Source organism: Balearica regulorum, chromosome 28 (assembly GCF_011004875.1).
Source record: "Balearica regulorum gibbericeps isolate bBalReg1 chromosome 28, bBalReg1.pri, whole genome shotgun sequence".
Classification (NCBI taxonomy): domain Eukaryota; kingdom Metazoa; phylum Chordata; class Aves; order Gruiformes; family Gruidae; genus Balearica; species Balearica regulorum.
Window position 1 is genome coordinate 171401 of NC_046211.1, and position 21065 is coordinate 192465.

At 60.3% G+C, this 21065-nt stretch overlaps 3 protein-coding genes across 4 annotated transcripts; 2 read left to right on the forward strand and 1 right to left on the reverse strand.

Annotated features, from left to right (window-relative positions):
- The first annotated feature begins 845 nt into the window (after window positions 1-845).
- VSIG8 (V-set and immunoglobulin domain containing 8) lies at window positions 846-3959 on the forward strand. Of its 2 annotated transcripts, none has more exons than XM_075737256.1 (7): window positions 846-1023; window positions 1464-1639; window positions 1999-2200; window positions 2288-2452; window positions 2739-2861; window positions 2985-3138; window positions 3651-3959. In XM_075737256.1, the coding sequence occupies exons 1-7, from the start codon at window positions 975-977 to the stop codon at window positions 3820-3822; spliced, it is 1041 nt and encodes a 346-aa protein (XP_075593371.1). In that variant the 5' UTR covers window positions 846-974; the 3' UTR covers window positions 3823-3959. The 2 variants fall into 2 exon arrangements, with proteins under 2 accessions (XP_075593371.1, XP_075593372.1); XM_075737257.1 differs by having other exon boundaries at window positions 3003-3138.
- A 1839-nt stretch (window positions 3960-5798) lies between these two features.
- CFAP126 (cilia and flagella associated protein 126) lies at window positions 5799-8982 on the forward strand. The gene is made up of 5 exons (XM_075736907.1): window positions 5799-5900; window positions 5972-6034; window positions 6617-6697; window positions 6795-6971; window positions 7605-8982. The coding sequence occupies exons 1-5, from the start codon at window positions 5874-5876 to the stop codon at window positions 8121-8123; spliced, it is 867 nt and encodes a 288-aa protein (XP_075593022.1). The 5' UTR covers window positions 5799-5873; the 3' UTR covers window positions 8124-8982.
- A 656-nt stretch (window positions 8983-9638) lies between these two features.
- Window positions 9639-20725, reverse strand: SDHC (succinate dehydrogenase complex subunit C). Its single transcript, XM_075736908.1, has 6 exons — window positions 20631-20725; window positions 16718-16774; window positions 15818-15919; window positions 14964-15025; window positions 12566-12729; window positions 9639-10597 (listed from the first exon to the last, which is right to left on the reverse strand). Exons 1-6 carry the CDS (start codon window positions 20648-20650, stop codon window positions 10493-10495), a joined length of 510 nt encoding a protein of 169 aa, XP_075593023.1. The 5' UTR covers window positions 20651-20725; the 3' UTR covers window positions 9639-10492.
- Window positions 20726-21065: the final 340 nt, after the last annotated feature.

A 21065-nucleotide genomic window follows, 5' to 3' on the forward strand; every position in this document is an offset into this window, starting at 1 on the left:
AAACATCCCTGCTCCTCTGTCTCCCACTGCCCAGCATCCCTGTCCCCAAATCTTCTGCAGAGCATCCCCATCCTCAACTCCTCCATGCTTTGCAGAGCATCTCTCTGCCCCCCCCCAGCTCCCACCCTCAGATCCCAGCAAGTTTCAGCCCCTCTCTTCCTCCGCTCTGGCTGTTCCAACCACATTGTACATCCTCTCTGCTGTGCTGAGCGTGGCCCAGGGTGTGCTGCCCTGGCTGCTGCGATGCCACCATGTCCCCGTACAGTGAGCCATGGCCTGGAGCACCAGCCAGACCTCCACGCTGTGTTTCAGCAGTGCCACCAGCATGGGCTTGGTGGGTGCCACGGTCCTCACACAGCTGTGGCATCCCCGTACCCGCTCACTGAGGGGGCAGGACCGGAGGAGGGATTTGCCGAAGCTTAAGCCCATGGTCAAACCACACCTTTAAGCTCTTCCAATTGCCCTGAGTCCTGCCCCAAGACCAAAATCGTTTTGGGACCTGCATGGGGCCAAGCTGGCACTTCCATGCAGCTGCAGTGCTTGGTCACGCTTGGGCTGCTCCCGCAGGGTCCCAGGCAGCCTTTTCCCACCAGCCACACTCATGCTGCCAGTGCCCACACCAGGGTACCAGCCACCATGGGGTCCACAGTCCCCCTGATCCCCACTCTGCTGCTCTGGATGCCCCGGGGCATGATGGTGCCCCTGCCCGCACTGTCTGCAGTGGTCCCTGGCCCAGGTCTGGCTGAATGGGGGCCCATAGCATGGTGATGCTTAATTACCAGGTAGGGAGTGGAGCAGGGCGGCAGCGCTCACGCACAGCTTGGAGCCACTCAGTCATCCCAAAGGCATCCGCCCCACAGGGAGGAGCACCCTGGCCCAGCATGTAAAAGCAGCCCCGCACAGCCGGCTGCCTTGTCGCCTCAGAGCCTCCTCTGCTCCCGCTCCTCCTCACCACCCGGCACGGCTGCAGCGTCATGGCAGGGCACGGCGCCAGCCTGCTCCTGCTCCTGGGTCTCATGCCAGGTAGGCACTGATGGATTTCCTGCACTTGGACCTGCTCCTGCAGTGATGCCACCAAGGATGGAGGGGGTCTCTGCCCAGCCACAGGGCACCCCAGGGTGCTGGATGCACTCCATGGTCAGCAGAGCACCTGCAGCTGGGGTTGGTCCTGCCCCAGCACCCAACTGTGCTGGCCAGAGCTGGGAAGGTGGCACTGAGCCCACCATGTCCCTTTGTCCCTGATGCAGCTTCATGGGACCCAGCAGGTGCCAGCCCTGATGGGTGCTCAAGCCCACTGGGACACCCAGCCCCTGCGGGTGCCTGACCCTGGCATATGGGTCCCTCCCCATCACTGCTTTCTGCGCGTCAAGTGCTGCAGGATCGGGGTCAGGGTGCATTGGGGCACAGGTTTGGAGTGTTCCTGTGCTCCCCAGCTGGTACGATGCATGACATTCTCTCCCCAGCTCTCCTCCTGGCCGTCAGGATCAACAGCAAGGGCCGGGAGGTGCTGTACCTGGCCAAAGGTGACTCGGTGAAGCTGGGCTGCCCCTATGTCCTTGAGCCCGAAGACAACGGTCCCCAGGGCGTGGGCATCGAGTGGATCCAGATCACGCCCGAGCGGACTGGCCCAGAGAATGTGGTGAGTGTCACTCGTCCCGGCAGCTGCCATCCCACCATGCAGGCAGGGCAGGCAGGGCAGGCAGGGCTGGGATGGATGAGATGGAGCCCAGATGAGCAGGCAGAGCCAGGCAGGACAGGCAAGGTCTGGCAGGGCAGGGGAAGGTCCAGGTAGGGTAGGCAGAGCCAGGCAGGATCTGGGAATGTTGGGCTGGGAAGGACAATGCAGGGTCTGGCAGGGCAGGGAAGGAACAGGCAGGGCAGGCAAGGACAGGCAGAGGCAGGCAGGCACTGGGCAGTGCATTCCCCTCCCCAGCTGGCAGCCCCAGGTCCCCCCGCCTGGACCAGCCCTGGCCCAATCTCCCTGCTTGATTCCCCCAGTTCCTGTCCTACCATGACCACCACGTCAACTACGGCAGTGGCTCAGGGCTGCAGGACCGAGTGGCCTTCGTGCAGAACGACCCCAGCCAGTACGACGCCTCCATCCGCCTGGCCGACCTGCAAGTCTCCGACACTGGCACCTACCAGTGCCGGGTGAAGAAAAACACTGTGGCCGTGCATGAGGTCATTGTCACTGTGCAAGGTGAGCCCCAACCTCCCATGTCCCCTTCCTGGGCACCCCAGCTGGTCCCCGGTTGCTCTGGCAGTGACAGTGTCCCTCTCCCCGCAGAGAAGCCAGTCACCCCGCAGTGCTGGACCGAGGGGGAGCTGATAGAGGGGAGCAGCATCCTGCTGCGGTGCTACAGCCGGGGAGGCACCTCCCCGCTTGCCTACCAGTGGGCCAAGCTGGCTGATGGCTACGGCGGGGGACGCCTGCCCTCCGGCACCATCCAAGGTGGGTGCTGGCAGGGCTGCGCCCATCCGGGGAGAAGGGGATACCTGGGTGCAGGGGATGCTCAGGGGTGGGGTGTTCCTGTCTGTGAGTGTGCGTGTTGGTGTGTGCCCATGGCTGTGTGCACCCAGGTACGTGGGTGTCTGTGTGCACCTGTGTTCATGGGTGTCCATGTCTGTATGTGCCTGTGTCCCTGTGCACCCATGTCCCTGTGCACCCATGTCCAAGAGTGTGGGTGCTGGCAGGGGTGTGGTGGTGGGGCTGATGGGGCCGTCTCTCCCCACTGCAGGACGTGCTCCTGGCGACCTGTTAATCCGTAGCCTGTCGGAGGTGCACGCTGGTGTCTACCAGTGCCGTGTCACCAACCGTGTGGGCTACTCCGTGTGCCAGATCAACCTCAACCCCACACCAAGTAAGTGCCACCACGGGGGTGACAGCACGAGCAAGGTGCTGCCAGGGGCTGTCTCTGCATGTCAGGATGCCACCGGGGGCATGGTGACCAGTGGGCAGCCGGCGGGGAGGCCGGCGGTGACAGGCTGTGCTCCTGCGGCAGGAGGAAGGCAAGCGGGCATCATCGTGGGCTCCATCCTGGGCTCTCTCCTGCTCCTCAGCCTGCTTGGGCTCCTCATCTGGGCGCTGATCTGCCGCTACCGCCGGAAGGAGTGCCAGCGGACCTGCAGTGACTGCAGGTGAGGGACACAGGGGCATGGGATGGGCACAGGGCCAACGGGCACCAGTGGGTGCCACTGGGCACTGACGGGCATTACTGGGGACCGATGGGCACCACAGGGTACCACTGGGACCGATGGATGCGCAGCTGGGTGCCACTAGGCACTGACAGCCACTGTGGATCACCTATGGGTACCACCTAATAATGATGGGGACAGATGGGCACTGACAGGCACCAATGGGTGCTGATAGGCACCGCTGGGAACTGCCAGGTGCCAGCAGACCCTGGTGAGCACTGGCGGGTGCCACCAGGCACCGATGGGCACTGATGGGGGCTGATAAGGGGCACCAGGCACTGTTTGACACTGATGGAAACTAGCAGGGTGCCAGTAGGTGCCACTAGGCACTGCCAGACACCACTGAGCATCTGTGGGCACCAAGGGGTGCCACCGGGCACCAAGGGGTGCTGATGGGTGCCACCGGGCACTGCCGAGCACTGACGGGTGCCGCTGGGGCTCCCCTCTGCCTGCAGGAGCAGCACAGGCGGCACCATGACCCGCACCTGCAACGTCTGCGCCCACCACAGCTACTCACCCCACGGCATCAGCTACATGCAATGCCAGCACAGCGATGGCGACGAGCGGGCGGCCGCCCTCATGTGCAACGAGGGCATCCGGCACCAAGTCGCCTGCCCAGCGCTGTAACCCCCCGCCTGCCCTACACCTGCCCCCGATTCGGCTCTACGGGGGGAGCAACCGCAAGCCCAGAGCTGGCGGCACTGCCGGGATCCGGCACCAAGTGGTGCAGGGCTGCGCTGCCAGGGCTTGCCGTGCAAACTGAAGTCAGGAATCCAGCTCCCTCCTCCCCCCGAAACAGCCCTGGCTTCCAGCAAACCTTGTTTGGGTTCATCAATCTGTTTTGTTGGTTTTCTTTTTTTTGGCCCCTTTTTTGTATGTCCCCCCCAGCCACAGCCCAGCTCTCGGGGCGGCTCCCGGCCCCGCTCCCGAAGGCATCCCTTGCTAGTGCAGCAATATTTATTTCTCTCTGGCCCATCCCCTCAGTGTCGAGCAGGGATGCGGCAGCCCTGAATCGCCCAAACCGGCTGCCCAGCAGCCACCCGCCTCCGGCCCGGCGCCACCAGCGCCCCCGCATTTGCTTTAGCAATTGGGTGTTATTCGAGATGAGACGCCATTGGCACCAGGATTTGCAGTTTGGAGCAAGAAAAAAATGAAAATAAATAAATTAAAGTGAATTCAGTGCTGTCCTGTCATGTCCCGCCTCTCCCTGGCTGGGCAGCCCGGGGCAGAGGCGGCTGCCGGCCCCAGCACCACATTCAGGAAGGTCCCAGGGAGTCAGCAGCACCGATTCACCAGAGCGGTGGAGGGAAGCTTGTGCTGGGGTGGGTCCGTGATGCCATGGTGACGGCAGAGCACCCAGCACGCTCCTGGCAGCGTCTGTCTTGGCATTGCCGTGCGGACGCTGCTGACACAACCCTGCAGCACCCATGGGTGCTTTCTGGGGCTGCTGCCAGGGCATGCTGCCACACAGCCGTGGGTGCCCCATGCCAGCTGGGCCACTGGGGAAGCCAGGATGTGTTGGGGAGCCATCGCCTGGGGGCTGCTGTGAGGTCTGGCAGGGGATGGGGGACAACAGCCACCACAGCCCCCGAGCACCCGCAGCGGGTGGGAGGGAGACCCTCAAACAGGGAGCGAGAGCAGCCCCAAATGGCAAATGTGCCCAGCCCCAGGATGCCCTAACCCTAATCTTAATCCTATCCCTAATGCAATGCTGCCCATAACCCTAAACTTAACCCCCAGCCTGACTCTTGCCCTAAGGCTCACCCTAACAATAACCTCTACCCTACCCCTAATACTAGCCCTAACCTTAACCCCGACCCTAACCTGGACCCTAGCACTAACCCCAAGCCTCCTGTCAGTCCTAACCCTGATGTTAACCCAAACCCAGGTGCTCACCCCAATGCTAATGCTAATCCAGTCCCTAATGCTAAGCCTAACGCTACCCTAACCCCACAGTGACCCCAGGGCTGCAGGTGAGTGGGGGTCCCACAGGCCAGGGGCAAACCCGGCCCCAAAGGCTCAGCCCCGCCCCAACCCTCCTGCCCCGCAGATACCCCTCGTCCCCACCATGGCCTTAACTCCTGACCCTGACCCTAAGCCCGACCTCAGTCCTAACTCAGCCAGAGCCTGGCCACTAATCCTGACCCCAGCCTTAACTCTGGCCCTGACCCTGGCCCTGGCCCTGACCCTGACCCTGAGCCTGGCCCTGACCCTGGCCCTGACCCTGGCCCTGACCCTGGCCCTGGCCCTGACCCTGACCCTGACCCTGACCCTGACCCTGACCCTGACCCTGACCCTGACCCTGACCCTGACCCTGACCCTGACCCTGACCCTGAGCCTGGCCCTGGCCCTGACCCTGACCCTGAGCCTGGCCCTGAGCCTGGCCCTGAGCCTGGCCCTGGCCCTGACCCTGGCCCTGGCCCTGACCCTGGCCCTGACCCGCCCCGGGTCCGTGTGTGTCCCGTTCCGCCCCCCCCCCCCCCCCCCCCCCCCCCCCCCCCCCCCCGCGAGCACCGAACCCGGCACCCGCCGCACCGCGCTGAACAGCTGGCGCTGACGTCAGAGGCCACGCCCCCGGCCACGCCCCGTCCCGCCGGCAGCGCCCGTGGCGGCCGCCAGGGGGAGCGCACGGCGCGAGGACACGCGGGGCGGTTGCCAGGAGACGGCGCGCGCGGCTCATGGCGGCCCGCTACGGCGCGGGGCAGGTGGGGGCGCGGGGGGGCGGGGCTGGGGCCAGGGCCGGTCCCGGGTCTCATGGGCCCCGCTCTCCCGGCAGTACGAGGACGCCTTCAGCCCTCACCGCCTGCAGAACTGGAGCGTGCCCCGGACCGGCCGGCAGGTACTCCCGGACCGGTCCCCTCCGGCATCCCCCCAGCCCCGGCCGGGACCCCCGAGACCCCCCAGAACCCTGTCACCCCCTGGTCTGGACCCCCCAGCCCCGGTCCGGCCAACCGCGGGACCCCCAGGACCCCTCCAGCCCTGGCCCGGACCCCGCTGGGATCCCCCAGCCCTAGCAGGAGCCCTGGGACCCCCTGGGACGCCCCTCAGCCCCAGCCTGGAACTCCAGGGCATCATAGCCCCGGCCCAGATGCCCTCAGGGCCTCCCGGGACCCCCATAACCCCATCCTGGACCCCTTGGGACCCCCTGGGACTCACACTGCCCTGGCCCAAATTCCCCTGGCGCCCCCCAGGACCAACCTGGCCCTGACCCCCAGGGACCCCCATCAGCCCCGGCCTGGACCCCCCTGGGATCCCCCAGGCCAAGCCCGGAGCCCCAGGACCCCCTGGGACCCCTCTCAGCCCCAGCCTGGACTGCCAGGACCCACTGAGACCTCCCTCAACCCCGGCTTGGACCCCTGGAACCCCTCAGGGACACCCCCCCCAGCCTCAGCCTGGACTCCCACCACCCCTGCTCCCCCAGCGCCCCTCGCTGCTGGAGGGCTCCACGCCGATCATCGCCAATGACCGTGGGCACCTGCTCCCTGCTGTGCCCCGCTCCCAGGTGAGCCAGACCCATGGGCACTCGTGGGGAGGCAGAGGTGGCGGCTCCTGCCCCTCAGCCATCACTGGGGCTCCCCTGCTCACCCTCTTCCTCCCAGGCCTCCCCATGGGGCAGCTTTGTGGGGACCTGGGAGATGCCGCCGAGGATTCCCCCGGCCAGGCTGGACCTGACCTCCCGTTCGGCCGCCGCCGCTGCACGGCTCACTGACTGGATCCGCCAACCCACCGCCCTGACCCGCGCCAGCAACGGCCTCCGGACACAGATCACTGGGAAGGTAGGTGCCCCTCTCCAGGGATGGCACCCATGGGGGCTCCAGCATGGACCCACTGACATGGCCCATCTCCCAGGGCAGATTCATGAGCTGGCACAAATCACGGTGGCTCGCCCAACGTGCAAAGGCTGTGAGAGGGTTTCCAGGGCTGGGGCCAGGCCACAAGCAGATTTCAGGGGTGTTTCATACAATGAGGCAGCGTCCAGCATTTGGGCCACCATCTCCCCCTGCTCTTGGGATGGGGCTCCCTCCGCTTCACCCCAAATCCAGGCTCGTCTCCCTGCTGCTGGGGCCGCTGCAGCAGCTGCTGCGCCGGCAGGAGGAGCTCATAAGCCGTTGCTCTGCTCTTGGAGAAAAGCATCCGAGAATAGGGGCTGCCCTGACACAGAGGGGTTCCTGGAGCCCCCAGCACCCTTTTTCCACTCCCTGCTTCTCCCGCAATAGAGCAGCCCCTGCCCCAAGTGCTGCGGTGAGCCCAGCACAGAGCCCGGCCCTGCAGCGAACCCCTCCATGGCAGCAAGGGCTGGCCCAGATCCACCTGCCCCAGCATTTCTGTCCAGTCCATCCGCCCCCCCCGCCTTCTTCCGCTGTTCCCATTTTTGCACCATGTGCATAGCACACATCTCCCTCGCACAGCCCCAGGAGCCTCGGTCAGATGTGCAAACCACCAAGGAGCCCTCCCAAAGGAGCAGTCAGGCATCCAGCGAGGGGATCCAGCCTGCCGGGGCCTCTCCCAGGGCACCGCTGGAGGAGCCGCCTGGCCCCGGAGCAGGAGCCATGGTACTGCTCCCCTGCAAGCCCAGCTGCACGGAGGTCCGGCTGAAGGCAGGCACAGCCCTGGAGCCCCCAGCTGCGAGCCAGCCTTGCTCCCGGCAGGACAAGCATGGGGGACAAACCCCACGCTCCCAGCAGTCTGCTGTGACAGACCTCCGACACGGGGACACTGGCTCGCCCAACATCCCAGCCTCCATCCACCCCACTCCGAGGGAGACCAGCCCTCGGACGGCCACCTCGCTGCAGGTCTCCGCTCCCAGCCGAGGGGGTTCCGCAGAGGCTGAGCCCCGTGGGGGGCAGAGCCCCCAGGCTCAAGGCTTCACCTTCTGTGGGATGGAGGATGGAGGAAGTGCCACAGGCGTGACAGCCAGGCAGCTCTGAGCTGGCACTGCTCTCCTCCCTTCCCCTTGCCGGCTCTCCCAGCCCCTCCTGCAAACCATCCACCCCTTGGGACATGCAGACAAACAGAAACTGCCTTCCTACCCCCCAAAAACACATCAAAGACGCCTGAGCAAGGCCAACAGCGGGACAGCACCACACAGCCCGCACTTGTGTTTTGATGGCAATTGGAAAAATACAGGTTTAAAAAAAAATAAAAGTCCCTGTGTTTGGTTTCAGTAGCTCAGGGCAGAGCCCCAGACAGGTCTGAGTTGCGCGAGTCTGCGTGGTGCGTCGGAGTCGGACGCGGTGCTCCCTCTGGTCTGTATCTCAGCTCATCCCATTTAATGGCGGTTCATGCTGGAAACATGGGACCAGCCACAGGCCTGGAGCCGCTCACAGCTCACGCAGCCTCTCCCTGCTCCAAGCAGCAGAAACCCTGCCGCTGCAGGTTGGTTTCATCCAGTCCCCGACCGGTCTCTTGCGGAGGGTGAGGGGCTGGGCTGGCTTCGTTTCCCGTCTGCCCCAGCCCCTGCTTGCAGAAGGGAAATAAAGCCTGTGAAGCGCAGCTGAGACACACAGCGAAGTCTAACTTCATTAGCAGCTGGCACGCACCACAGAATAGCTCATTAGCAAGCAGAAGTGGGTTCCAAATAAAAGCCATTTCAGCAACTGCAGGATGTAATTGATTTAAAGCTAAAATACATTTATTTTCACCCAGGAGAACTTCTCTCCTGCTGGGGCACGCAGCTACACCGAATGGGATTCGGCAGTAAGTCTTCTCCCTCTGCCATGATGACAACAGACGGTTTTTCCTCCTTCGTGATTTCTCATCTCCACATCCCCTTGGGGCTGTGACACCTCCTGCTAATTAAAGGAGTGGCAGATTTGTTAGGTCCGGCAGAGGAGCTGGACGAGTGTGAGGGACGGGGCTCAGATCGGTGGCGGATGTAAGAGCGGTCACATGGAAAATAAGCCTGGCCGGCGCAAGGGATCTTGGAGAGCGTTACTGGACCGCTTTCCCTCCTGCCACTTCAGGTCTCCATCGCAAACCCGATGAGGAGAGCAGATGTTCCCCATAAAGCCGACATTTTGCCGGCTGATGAGGCAAACGGGAAGGAGGATCCTTCCTGGAGGAGCCAAGACCCTCACTGGGACAGGAGAGCTCCTGACAGGGAGCATCCTCTTTGCAAAGCTTTGCTCCTGGTGGCAAAGGTTAAAAATTGGCCAGTTTGAACAAAAATCTCCCTGACCTCGCGTAGGCATTTGTACCAGCGCAACAACTGCGGTCCAGGTAGGAAATTCCTTTCAGCCAGGCTGGCAACGTTTCACAGTCAAGTCAACCTGCCAGTGCCAAAGGTCAGGCAATACACCTGCCTCCAAAGGCTGCAAACAGTTTGTTTTTCCATCGCTCGGCTCCTCTGGAAGCGGTGATTCCTGGAATCCCAAGGCAAAAGACCCCTTCCCCGCCAACTTCGCCTCAGTGAAGTGTCAAGCACAGACAACAAACTCAGCGGCTCAGCGTGAAGGATCAAGGCTGCTTTATTGCAAAGGTGGACGAGCGACAAGTGCTGAAACGAGAGCTGGTGGCAACACATGACCGGAAAACCATGTCCCTTCCATTGTGCCAGACAGAGTAACTTCCTAACGGGAAAATCGGACGTTTTCTCCAGCAGGGGCTGCAGGACACCAAAGCTGGGTGAATTGTGACATTTTTGAGGATAAGGAGTCAGGACTGAACCTCTGCAGGTCTAAGCACCCCATCCCAGCTGGCTGGCGCTGCCAGGCTCAGAAAGCACAGGGTCCCGGTGCACCCCAATCACCCATTCCCCTCACGGGTGCCGGCGTTGGCAGCTCCGCCTGCTCTCCCTGCCCTGGCACGGGCTGCCTCAATGGAGATGCTTGTCCTGTGCCGGGCCTACACACGCACTACCAGCCGTCCTTGAGCCCACTCGGACCTGCAGGGACACAGATTCAGCATTGTCTCAAACTTGGGGACAGAGCAGAGAAAAGAAATGCCCTGGAGTTTGCCTGGAAGAAGCTAGGCAGCTCTCTGCGAGCAATTGAACGTGCTGGGATCAGCTGTTAATCTGTGCCCAGCTTTCTGTGGCTGCTTGGGCGTGTGGCACAGCAGGAGACAGCCTGGGCTGTCCTCCCACCTGCTAAGAGAGGGTTAGCATATCACCCAGGCTAATGAAAAGCAACTTGGATCATCCACGAGATTCGCGAGGAGGGGAAACGCCACCTTCCCCAAAGATTTATAATTACTCGGGAGCCTATCCTCCCGCCTCCCTCTCCACACACGTCTTGAGGTGGGCCAGGACGGAGCAAATCTTCCAAAAAAAAGGGAGGCCATCAACAGGGAGGCACCTTCACATCGCCGCGAGGCCAGCGGAGGAGAGCAGGGTCAAGATCAGGACCAGCACCCCAGACTGGTTGACCTGGGGGATCTTGAACCCCTTCCCCATGTCCCATGCCTGCAGGAGAGAAGAGACACAGCAGGGTTAATTCAACCAGGCTGGGATGGTCCCTGATGGCAGATGTGCCAGACGCAGGCAGAAAGGCACCTCTTTCTGATGAAAGCCTGCAAATCCACCCCAAAACCAGCCTTTGGACCATTGGGTACAGACCGGAGGGAGGGCTGAAGGTGTCCGTTGCTGCAGAGCAAGGGGCAGGGCTCTCCCTGGGTGCAGGCACACATGCACCGTGCCAGAGGAAGCTTATCCCTCACCAAGCCCCCCCATCTATCGGCAAAGCTGCCCATGAGCTCTCCCTAATCCCCAACAGCCGCAGCACGCCAGGTTCACTTCAAAAGCGGCAGCTGCTCTCCGCTTGCTTCTCTCCTGCTGACAGAAATAGGTTATAAAACACTGCACAAGCCACAGATCTGAGGCAGCGCCAACATCCCTGGGGGCAGAGCCGAGTGGTGGGGGTTTGCCGCAGCCCCCCGCACCTCCATGTACCTCCCTGGGGTATGGTGCAAGCCATGGAGGCCAGGCTGAACCCCAACGGCAGGGAGGGATGCTGGAACGGCACCCCGCAGCTGGGTGTCCTCAGTTTCCACGTGGGTTTGCACCTCTTGGCTGACTTTGGCCAAGGGAAAGCAGGGTGGCTGAGGGCAGCCTGAGGAGTGCACGCCCCCTCCCAGCCTGCAGCAAGCCCTTGGGGCTCAAAGCAGAGAAGCACCTGGGGCAGAGGCCCTAAACTGAACCTGCTCCCTGTTGACTCCCCCTCTGTCACTGATGGGCCGCACTGTCGAGCGCAGCCAGGGGCCAACACTGCTGGTTTCCTTCTCAATTTAATTAGCATCCTAATATATATGTCCAGTCAGAGACTTCAGCACGCATTCGACTCAGGATGCTCTGAACAAGCAGCTGGTTATGACTGCTCCATTTGCCCCACAGCATCTCCACGAGCGAGAGGGTCTGAGCCAGCTGCAGGCCCCGTGCTCCGAGACCTCATCTGATGCCGAGCACTTAAAAAGCAGATAACGAGCACTCGCAGCACCGTGGGCCCCAAGGACCTGCAGAGAGGGCTCCTCTCACAGCACACAGCTGTTGTTCACCTCAACAGCTCGGCCAGGCGCCTCTGGGCACTCTGACACCAGCACCTCGTAATGGCTGCTCTCAGGTACAAGATACAACATCCAACAGTGCTCATGTCCCGTGTTTCTGTGCTGGAAAAACTGGGAGCTGTCAGCACCCACAGCACGAGCCCATGTCTGCAGCGCAGCTCCGCACGTGATGCTCCTGCCTAGAGCAGAAGGATCGTGTCACGCTCCAGGCCAGCTGCCTTTGCAATTCGCTCCTGTAAAACCAAACTTACTTGGAGCTACAGAAAACACAAAATCCTCTACAAAAAGCAGCACGTCTTGTACTGTTCCCAACAAGAATCTCTCAGCTCTCCAGCTCCCCTCCTTCATCAAACACAGGAAGCTCAGCCGAACAGAGCTGCTTGTTCCACACTTCAGCCCAGGGCAAACATCACAGGTTACTTTCTGTGCAGGCAGCGCTGTCTTCAATCCTCTGTCACACATCCTCTGGGCTCATTAAACACAACAAAATGCTTGGAAGATCACAGCGCAATGGCTGCATGACGAGGGTGAGATAAAGAGCAACGAGTGGCACTTCTGCAGGGCTTGAGCCCGCGGCTCTGTGGACACATCCCCCAGCTGTAATGCTGCTCCTGCCACCCCTCGTCCGTCTCCTGCAGCCGAGGAGACACGGGGGGATGCTTCAGCCACCTGTGCTGCCTGGTGAAGTACCAACGTAGCGATGCTCTTTGCAAGTTAAACGTACCCAAAAATAGCACCAAGGTTCTGAAGCACTTGAGGTGACTAATTCCCATTTCCAAGGGCACTTTCCCAGATGCCGCACCCAGCACTCCTGCAGCTGACAGACATTTCCCTTCCCTCACACCCCTGGCCCCTCGTGGAAACTACTCACAAGGTGTCGGACTCCATTCCAGGTGTGGTAGGAGAAGGGGAAAGCCAGAGCAAATTTAGCAGAGTAGATGAGAGCAGGGCCAAGGCTGAGCGACTTCACCATGGCCAGGTAGTGGGGAAACTGTTCTGGGAGCAGCAGGGCAGCCAGACCAAAGAGGGAGACACCTGGAAAGACAAAGCCCACAGGTCAAGCCAGCAGAAGCGTTACCAACCCCTCACTGTCTGCCAAGAGAGCCAGGCCACCTCTACGTTTCTGGTTTGGTGACACAGCCTGAACCACCATCAGCTCATGGTAGCTTGCACAGGAAGGAGGAGGGAGAAGGGCTCTGCCCATCTGGTGGCAGTGCCAGCAGCACTGTGACAATGTGCCCTGGGGTGCTGAGGACTCAAACTGGGGCAGCAACGCCCTGCATCTGGGTCCTGCATTACTCATACAACACCCAGAGACCAAACTGGTGTGAGCTCACGCAACAGCAGCCAAACCAGCCCAAATTCAAGGTTAAAGGGACAATGAAGTTCAGAAATGTAAGGTGGCAGCTCTTCGGCAAAGCGCTCAGATCCACATCTCAGAACAGAAACCCCTCCGTTGCCAGCCACCAACACAGGCAGTGACCTAGCAAGGCTGCCTTGGTGCGGATCAGCAAAGGCACCGACAGACAAAGAAGCAGCCTGACACGCGTGGCTGCACTAGCTGCAGGAGCCACGGCAGCTTCTCCTCCTCATTTCTAGGCCAAGAGGGTTTCTACAGATGGTGCTGCCAAAAGAATGGGAACGATCGCAGCCAGCAGTCAGCCAAGTCGCGATTCACTCTCTGCTCAATAGCGCCTGATTACACTGCAGCACACTAGCTCGAGCGCCTAGGCTGAAGCCGGTGCTGCCAGCGCGAGTCAACCAGCTGCTTCCTCGCTCAGCCACTTGTCTCCTCAATGGCCTTTGTGTTTGCCCTGCAAGAAGCGCAGGAAGTTGGAGGCTCCTGTAATTACAGGCCTTGACGGAGAAGAGCTGAACACTTCCCCCTCCTCCTGGCTGCTGAGCTGTGGTCGGCAGAAGCGATGTTCCTTCGTGCTCAATCGGCCTGGGAAGGGGACGATTTCCCCTCCGGCAGAGGCTGATGGATCGGAGCAGAAAGGCAACAGTGAACCTGCCAGCTCGGCCCATCTGACAGCGAGCTGGACGAAGCCAGGCATGTCCTGAGCTTCTGGAGATAAAGTCCCAAAGCGGGGTGGTGCCAGCAGGCAGCCTTTCTGGCCAGCTCCGTGGCTGCCACACAACACCCTGGATTCACGCATGGAGCAGGGTATGCAGCCAGCCCAAAGGAGCCAGCTGGGCTCACAGGGTGCACGTAGCGAAGTCACCCTGTTGCACTCAGGGCAGGCAGCCATAGGCTGCTCTCCTGCAGAGGATATGTGCTGCCCTTTGCAAGGCAGAGCAGGGCACAAGTCAGCTTGTCTGGGAGGAGCAGAGCCTGGGGGCCGAGCTGAGCCCTCCCCAGGGCTCTGCCATACTGACATCAGAGCAGGAGGGCACGCAGGTGCCCTTTTCCCAGAGACCAACTCCCAAACCCTCACGGGAGGCCAGGCTGGGAAGAGCAGGCTGCAGCCCTCACTGCTCCATCTCACTCTGCAGAGTGCAGAATGCCAGTCCTCAGTCCTGCACATCTTTTCTGAGCCCCTTGACTCCCTGCCCTTCTGCAAACACCAACCCAGCTCCCCCTCCTCAGCAGGGAGCTACCAGAGAAGCACCTTCCTGCTGCCATGAGAGGGCATTAATGGAAATAAAAGAGCTTTTCACAGTTAGACATCCTAGCACTTAGTCAAACCATGCAAGTCAAATTGCTGGAGGGAGTTTATCGGTTTAGATGCCGGCACCGCCTTCTCCACCACCAGGATCTCTGGGAAAGCAGCAGCCACTCCCAGGAAGCTGAAAAACTCCACCTGTGCTAAGGAAAATCCTCTGAGCTCTCCCTGCCTGTCAGTCTTTTCCCTCACACAGGGTCTTCTGTAAGGGTAAACCAGCAAAAAACAGACCCAGAAGAGAAGGGCTGAGAAATGAAGCAGCAGATTGACCTTTTCTAGGTTGGGGAAGGCACCAAAGAAAGCGGCCAGGCCAGGCAAAGTGCTGCAGAGGCTTTGAAGACTTTTACGTACAGGGGAGCATCGCAGCCTTTGCAGGACTGGAGCCACTCGCAGCACAAGAGGACCCAGGGACAGAAAAATGGGAATGGGGATGGAGAAGGGCAGAGCACAAAGCACAGGTTTCCCAGGAGAAAACCCATTGCTGAAGCTGGGGACACAGGAGAGAAAACGTCTGCCTGGAGTCCCATCTCCGAATCATTCAGAGGGGTCTTCCCTCCCGCAGCCCCCTCCCTCCATCACCATGAGGCAGGTAGATGCACGCACCTAAGCTCAGCGCAACACCGGTGCCCCGGTGCGTGATGGACATCGCCATGGGCAGGGACCACCTGCAAAACAACCAACCTCATCAGCAAAACAGGGCACAATACCAGGGAGGCCTTGGGACAAGCACAGCCCGTCTATTCCTAGACAGCTCCGTGCTGCTGGGCGGGTATTTCTGCACTCGGAGTTATTCAAGGAATCCAGCCAGAGCAAAAGGGGAGAGACGGGGGAATTTGCAGAGGCAGCTTGGGAATGGCAAATGCCACTGGCACGGGTTTGGGAAGGGAAGGGCGTCTGCTGAGAAAGCTTAAAGGGAGATGAAAGACTCCCTGAAGTTGAGGAACAAAGGGGCAGGGTTTGGGCATCCAGGCTCACGGATAAATGAGAGAACCTGGAAAAGTGACAGAGGTGGCCACAAAGAAGCTGTCACCTTTCTGAGAAGGGAACTCAAGAGCCCCGAGCTGGCCTCCTGCCCCCACTCCTGAGGACGGCCAACTCCGCAGCGGGACACGCCATTCCGTGTAACCGCCCTCTGCCTTTCAACAGCACATCTGGAGACACTGCCCAGCCCGAGCACCCCGAGGTGCAGCTCTGGGGGGACTGTACCCCTCCCGCAACACCCCGTATGAAAACAGCGAGTGTCACCAACTCCATGGGGGAGGCTATGATTGCCCTCCCCAGCTCAGACTGGTCACAGTGCAATGTAGGGCATGTCCCCGTCCTCTGCCTGAAGGGGCAGCACAAACACGCACAGCCCCCCCATCCAAGGGTGCCTCTGGGGACGGGGCTGGCCCCAGTCATGTGCCAGAGCCCAGAGCTGCCCCAGTGCAAAGCTGAGGAGGCCCAGAGGCTCTTACTTGTAAATGGTGACATGAGGGGACAAGGGACGATTGGACTTGGTGTTCTTCTCCCAGAAGCGGGCCATCTCCTCCTTGGCCGTCGTTCCCATGGGGACAATGCTGCAAAAGAAGAGGAGACGGGAGGTGCGGGGAGATGGGCAGCATTTTACCCCTTCGCGCTCTGCAGGGCTTCGCTGCGGCAGCTTTCCAGCTCGCAGGATGCAAGCTCCCGGCTGACCTTGACTACAGCAGTACAAAGAACGGCTCCAGCTGTGCGTGGACACAGGCAAGGAGAGGATCACTGCCAGCTCTCCCGAGTGAATAATAATACGCAGGATGGGAAGCTGCTGCACTGGAATCCACTCAGCCAGCAGAGCAGAGCCACCCCCCCCCAGCACCACCCAAATCAGGGTATAGGATATCAGATAACACATTATATAATACTGATAACATGCAACCTGCTCTTTCCTGCCATGGTAATTGCACACTGTACCAAATAAAGAGCTTGTAATTTAACGTTCCCGAGATTACACAGCAATTACACTTACAGCCCAATTTAGCAGAAAATAACTATTTCCCCCTAAGCCCGGTAGCAGGAAGCACAGGAACAAGAGGGCTTCTGCAGCTCCCAGCCCTCCTCAGGTGCAAAGCTGTTGCGCAGAGCAGCACCTCCTGAGAGACCCAGGCCAGCCTCAGCAGCCAGCCACGCTCTCCCTTCATCCCCATCCACAAGCTCTGGCCTCTCCATAAACAGGCCGTGCCCTCGCGGTGGTGCCCTCGGTAAGTGCCCAGCCAACACACGGTGTTGATTGACCAGAATTCCTAAGCGGATGGAGTGCGCACATGCCCCAAAGCCTCAGATGGGATCCCTCAGGGAAGAACTTAATCCCGTTACTCTCAGTAAAACCTCGGACTCACTGTCGCAATGAGAGGCCAGGGCCAAGCCGAGCCAGCAGGCATCGCCGACCCACACATCTGCAAGAGAGAAGATGGAAAGGCTTTGTGAGTGCCAAATAAACGTCTGAAAATGCCAGCAAAGTGGGGCCGGGGAGGGGATTCAGCAGTTCATATCTTAAAATCAATCTTAACATGAGAAGATCTGGGCTGTTCCTCAACAAGTCTTCTCTCTCCTACACTGAGCTCTAGAGTCTCTAGACTGCCTGGGGGTTCAACTCTTTACGACACCCTGTAATTAGTCTACTCAGCTGTAATACCTTGTTTGTAAGACAAGACATAAACAGCACTCTAAGCTCACAGCTACACTGAGGCAGTCCATTTTTCACTCTCACCACAGCAATTATTGGGGTGGGCAGCACACATCCCCAGAAAGGCACATCTGCTCCACGGAAAGAGCTGGTTCAGGCCACTGCTCTCCACGCGTCCGAGATGAAGACATCAAACCCCCCCCTCCTCCAAACACTTTTTTTTGTTACAGCATTTCACCACTGCCATTCGTTAAGCTCCGAGCACCAGTGAGATGGGAGATCACTGTCGCAGCCCAGCACAAGCAGCATTTCAGTTGCGCTGAGGCTCAAGGCAGGAGGTAAAAAGGGATTTTGTAGTGCCCGAAAGAGTGGGTGCCACTCTCTACGGAACGACTGTAGTAACCATGACTGACATTCAAGGGCACACCTCCAGAAACGGGGAGGAACAGCCCCCCAGCCCAGCACAGCTCGAGCATTTGCAGATGTGGGCTGGAATCTGCAGCGCCCGCTCCTCTCCAGGACAAAGCGTAACAGGCAGCACTGCCTTTCCTGACGACACGACACGACGAGAACGAGGTGTGTAATAACGTCTGGCGCACTCATCTGCAGCACAACGTCAAACACTAATTAATCTTCTCAAACGCACAGGCATCTGTACCAGTATCTCCCGCTGTTTCACTAACAGTGGTAGATAAACGAAGCTCTGCTGCTCTTCGGTTGTCCTACAGCCAGTCTCGAGGACAGGGTAGGAAAAACATCTGGAGGTCAGCTCCTCACCAGGTGTGAATCCAAAACAAAAGTCATTATTATTAACCACTCCAAGTTCCTGTGTAAATGATCGTTAGGATGTTTCCTTTCAAAATCCTCCCTCACGTTCAAAGGCTGGACTTGAAACGCAGCAGGTTTTTAGGAAGGCGTCCTGGCTGGATGCATGAATTTTCGGCAATGCAGAATCCACCCCATGCTGCAGTGCAACATTTCTGACTGAAAACCCCTCTTTGAACCGTCTCTAGTTTATCAACGCCCTCCCTGAAGTGCAGCCTGACAGCAAGACCTGAACTTCAGGGGGACACAGCAATGGCTGAGCAAAGCCAAACCTGCACCAAGCCCACCATCGTGTCCGAGAGCAGCCAACAGCGGATCCCTGGAGAAAAGTCTCGGGGAACACATGGGAGCACCCGCCCGCACCTGCAGCTCACACGCTTCCTGAGCCAGAGGGTTTCAGTCCATAACAAATGGCCTTTTTTGCCATGAAATCGCATTGCCATCTCCCACTCCCCCCCAACTTTCAGCACAAATTCTCACAGCCTAACCAAACGTGGAGAATCAGATCCCTGCTTGTCCATAGCCCCCACAGACCAGTGCCAGCCACCGCCTCCCGGTTCTTGGCCAGGAGAGACGAGGTGAACGATAAATCTCTACTCACAGACCATTAATGATTTATGCCCCCCTCAGTCCTCTTTTCCAGATTAAAAGGCTCAACCTACTTCACCTCTCCTTCTACAGAAGCTGCTCAACAACTCTTCTGGGGGCCGGGGCGGTAGAAGAGTGAGGGCCGGCTCCAAATCACACACAATATTCAAAACAAGAATAAAATGCACAATGCGCTTGCGTTTTTTCAAAGCTAAACTCCCCAGCAAGAACTCCCCATCCTCTTGGCTCAATTTTATTTATTTTTTTTTTAGATGCAAAGCATTACATCTTGCTTCAGTGCAATGACTATCGCTTGCAAAACACAGCCCTCCAGCTAAGCAATCAAGGTCACTCTGTACCAAGGACCTGTCCTCTTCATTATTTATCATCCTCTAAGTTGTTGCATCTTCTCCAGCTCTCCCTCCATTAACTTGCATTTTCTTCCAGATCACTGACAGTTTTTTTTAAAAGAAGAATTAGCCCTAAAAGAGGATCCTCCAGGTCCCCACTGAGAGCTCCCCACGGCACCCCAGCCAACTCCCACTCTGCCCTGCGCTCAAGGAGGGTGCAAAGACTCAGGGGACACCTGGAGAGCGATAATGATTGGGGACTTTACAGAGTGCAGCCACTTGCACAGGGCTGGAGAAGTACAAGTGTAAAGCAGCAGCTCAAACGAGATGTCTATGAACGCCCGGTGGTGGAAGGGCACCGGGTGCACACACCCCACCACGCAGCTGGGTTAGCTCAGAAGGAGAATTTCAGGAGTCGCGGGAGACAGCTCTGGAGCAGCATCAGCTCAGCATCACGTTGACAGACATCGTTAACATTTATCCTGCAAGACAGGTCTATAAAAATCACTCAGATTTCACCATGAGGGAGGCAAATGAGAAGCGATTATATATGCTTTTTCATCTGACAAGCAGAAGCAGACACGAGATGAAGTTATCAGGTGCAGGATGAAACCAGAGCAAGCAACTCCTCTCTTGTTTTTCAAGCAGCGGCTGTGGGGTGCCTGCCCCAGCAGGTATTGGAGCCCCCCCGCCTCTCACGCTGCCGGCAGATCCTGCCTTTAAACAAACCCGCACACGCAACAAAGAGCTTTCCACAAAAGCATGACAGCTCCAACCGGTGCTAGAAAGAGAATATATTAGAACGAAATCCCAAACACCGTCTCCAGGCTGATATCAAAGAGACTGTTGGGAACGGGGGGTTGGGAAGGGGACAGTCACAGCCTCGAGGAGGCACAAAACTTTCTGGTGGGGGTGGTAGATGGAAAGAGGCACCTTCAGGCCACACAAATGCAACGCCCTTCCCCATCACTGCTCAGTGCCACGGGCATGGCGGGACACGCTCCCATGGGGGACCGCTGAGCTCCGACAAAGCCACCAGCACCCTACTGGGTGGCCCTGCGAGGTGGGGGACACCCCCCAGCGCTGGCTGGGTGGTAACGCAGACATTTGTCCACCCAGTCGAGGCCACCAAAAGCCAGAGAGGTGAGACGGCAGGCGGGGAGCAGGAAGGAGCAGCACTGCCCTTGTCAGCAGCGATAAAGTGCCAGCCTCGCCCACAGCCGGGCCGATCTCGGCCCCGCAGAGCTCCCAGGCCTCGGTTCCCCTCCCGCAGCCCAAGGGGGACCAGGCACCCCGGGGGCCCGCTGCGGCGGAGGAGCCGCACGGTTCAGCCTCCCGAGGGGGCGATGCCTCCCCGGCTCCCCGCAGCCGCTGGACCGGGGTGGGGGAGCGCAGGGACACGCGGCCCGTTCTCTGTCTTAAACACACCAAGGGACGAGTCACAAAGCGTCGGCGCTTCCAGAGCCCCTGCACCGGCCGTGCCCGAGGGCGCAGGGACCGGGGCCGGCCCGGGGGGGTAGCGGGCCCAGGGGTTGTCTCGCGGGTGCGGTGGCGTGGCCCGTCCCCGCACCAGGGGCCGTTACCGTTACCCACAGCCGAGCCGGGGGCAGGAACCCGTACCGGGACGGGGTACGCCGCGGCCCGGCCCCGCCGAGGCTCCGTGTGCGGTTCCGGGACGCCCCCGGCCCCGCGACGCCTCCCCCCCCGGGCTGCCCCGTCCCGGCGGCACCGCGGCCCGTCCGAGCGGCGGAACCCGGCCCCGCTGGGACGGGACAACCGGCCCGTCAGCCCGCGGCGCCGTGCAGCCGCTCCCGGGGCCGCGGATCCCACCAGGGCGCCCGGCCCGGCCCTCCCGGGAGTCACCTCAACGCCAGCGCCGCCATCTTGGAGCGCCCCGCACGCCGGAAGCGGCCGTGACGCACTTCCGCCCTCCCCGCCCGGGGCTGCCTGTTACTCAGGGAGTGCGCGGTACCCCGGGGCCGCCCGGTACCCTTCCGGTACCCCCGCCCGGTACCCCCTCCCGGTATCCCTGGGCCGCCTGGTACCCTTCCGGTACCCCCTCCCGGTATCCCTGGGCCTCCCGGTACCCCCTCCCGGTATCCCCGGGCCGCCCGGTACCTTTCCGGTACCCTCCCCGGTACACCTGGGCCGCCCGGTACCCCAGTACCCTCCCCCGCAGTATCCCCCCCCCCCGTACCCCTGGGCCGCCCAGTACCCTCCCCCCTGGTACCCCCCCCGGTACCCCTGGGCTGCCCGGTACCGTCCCCCCCCGGTACCCCCCTCCCGGTACCCCTGGGC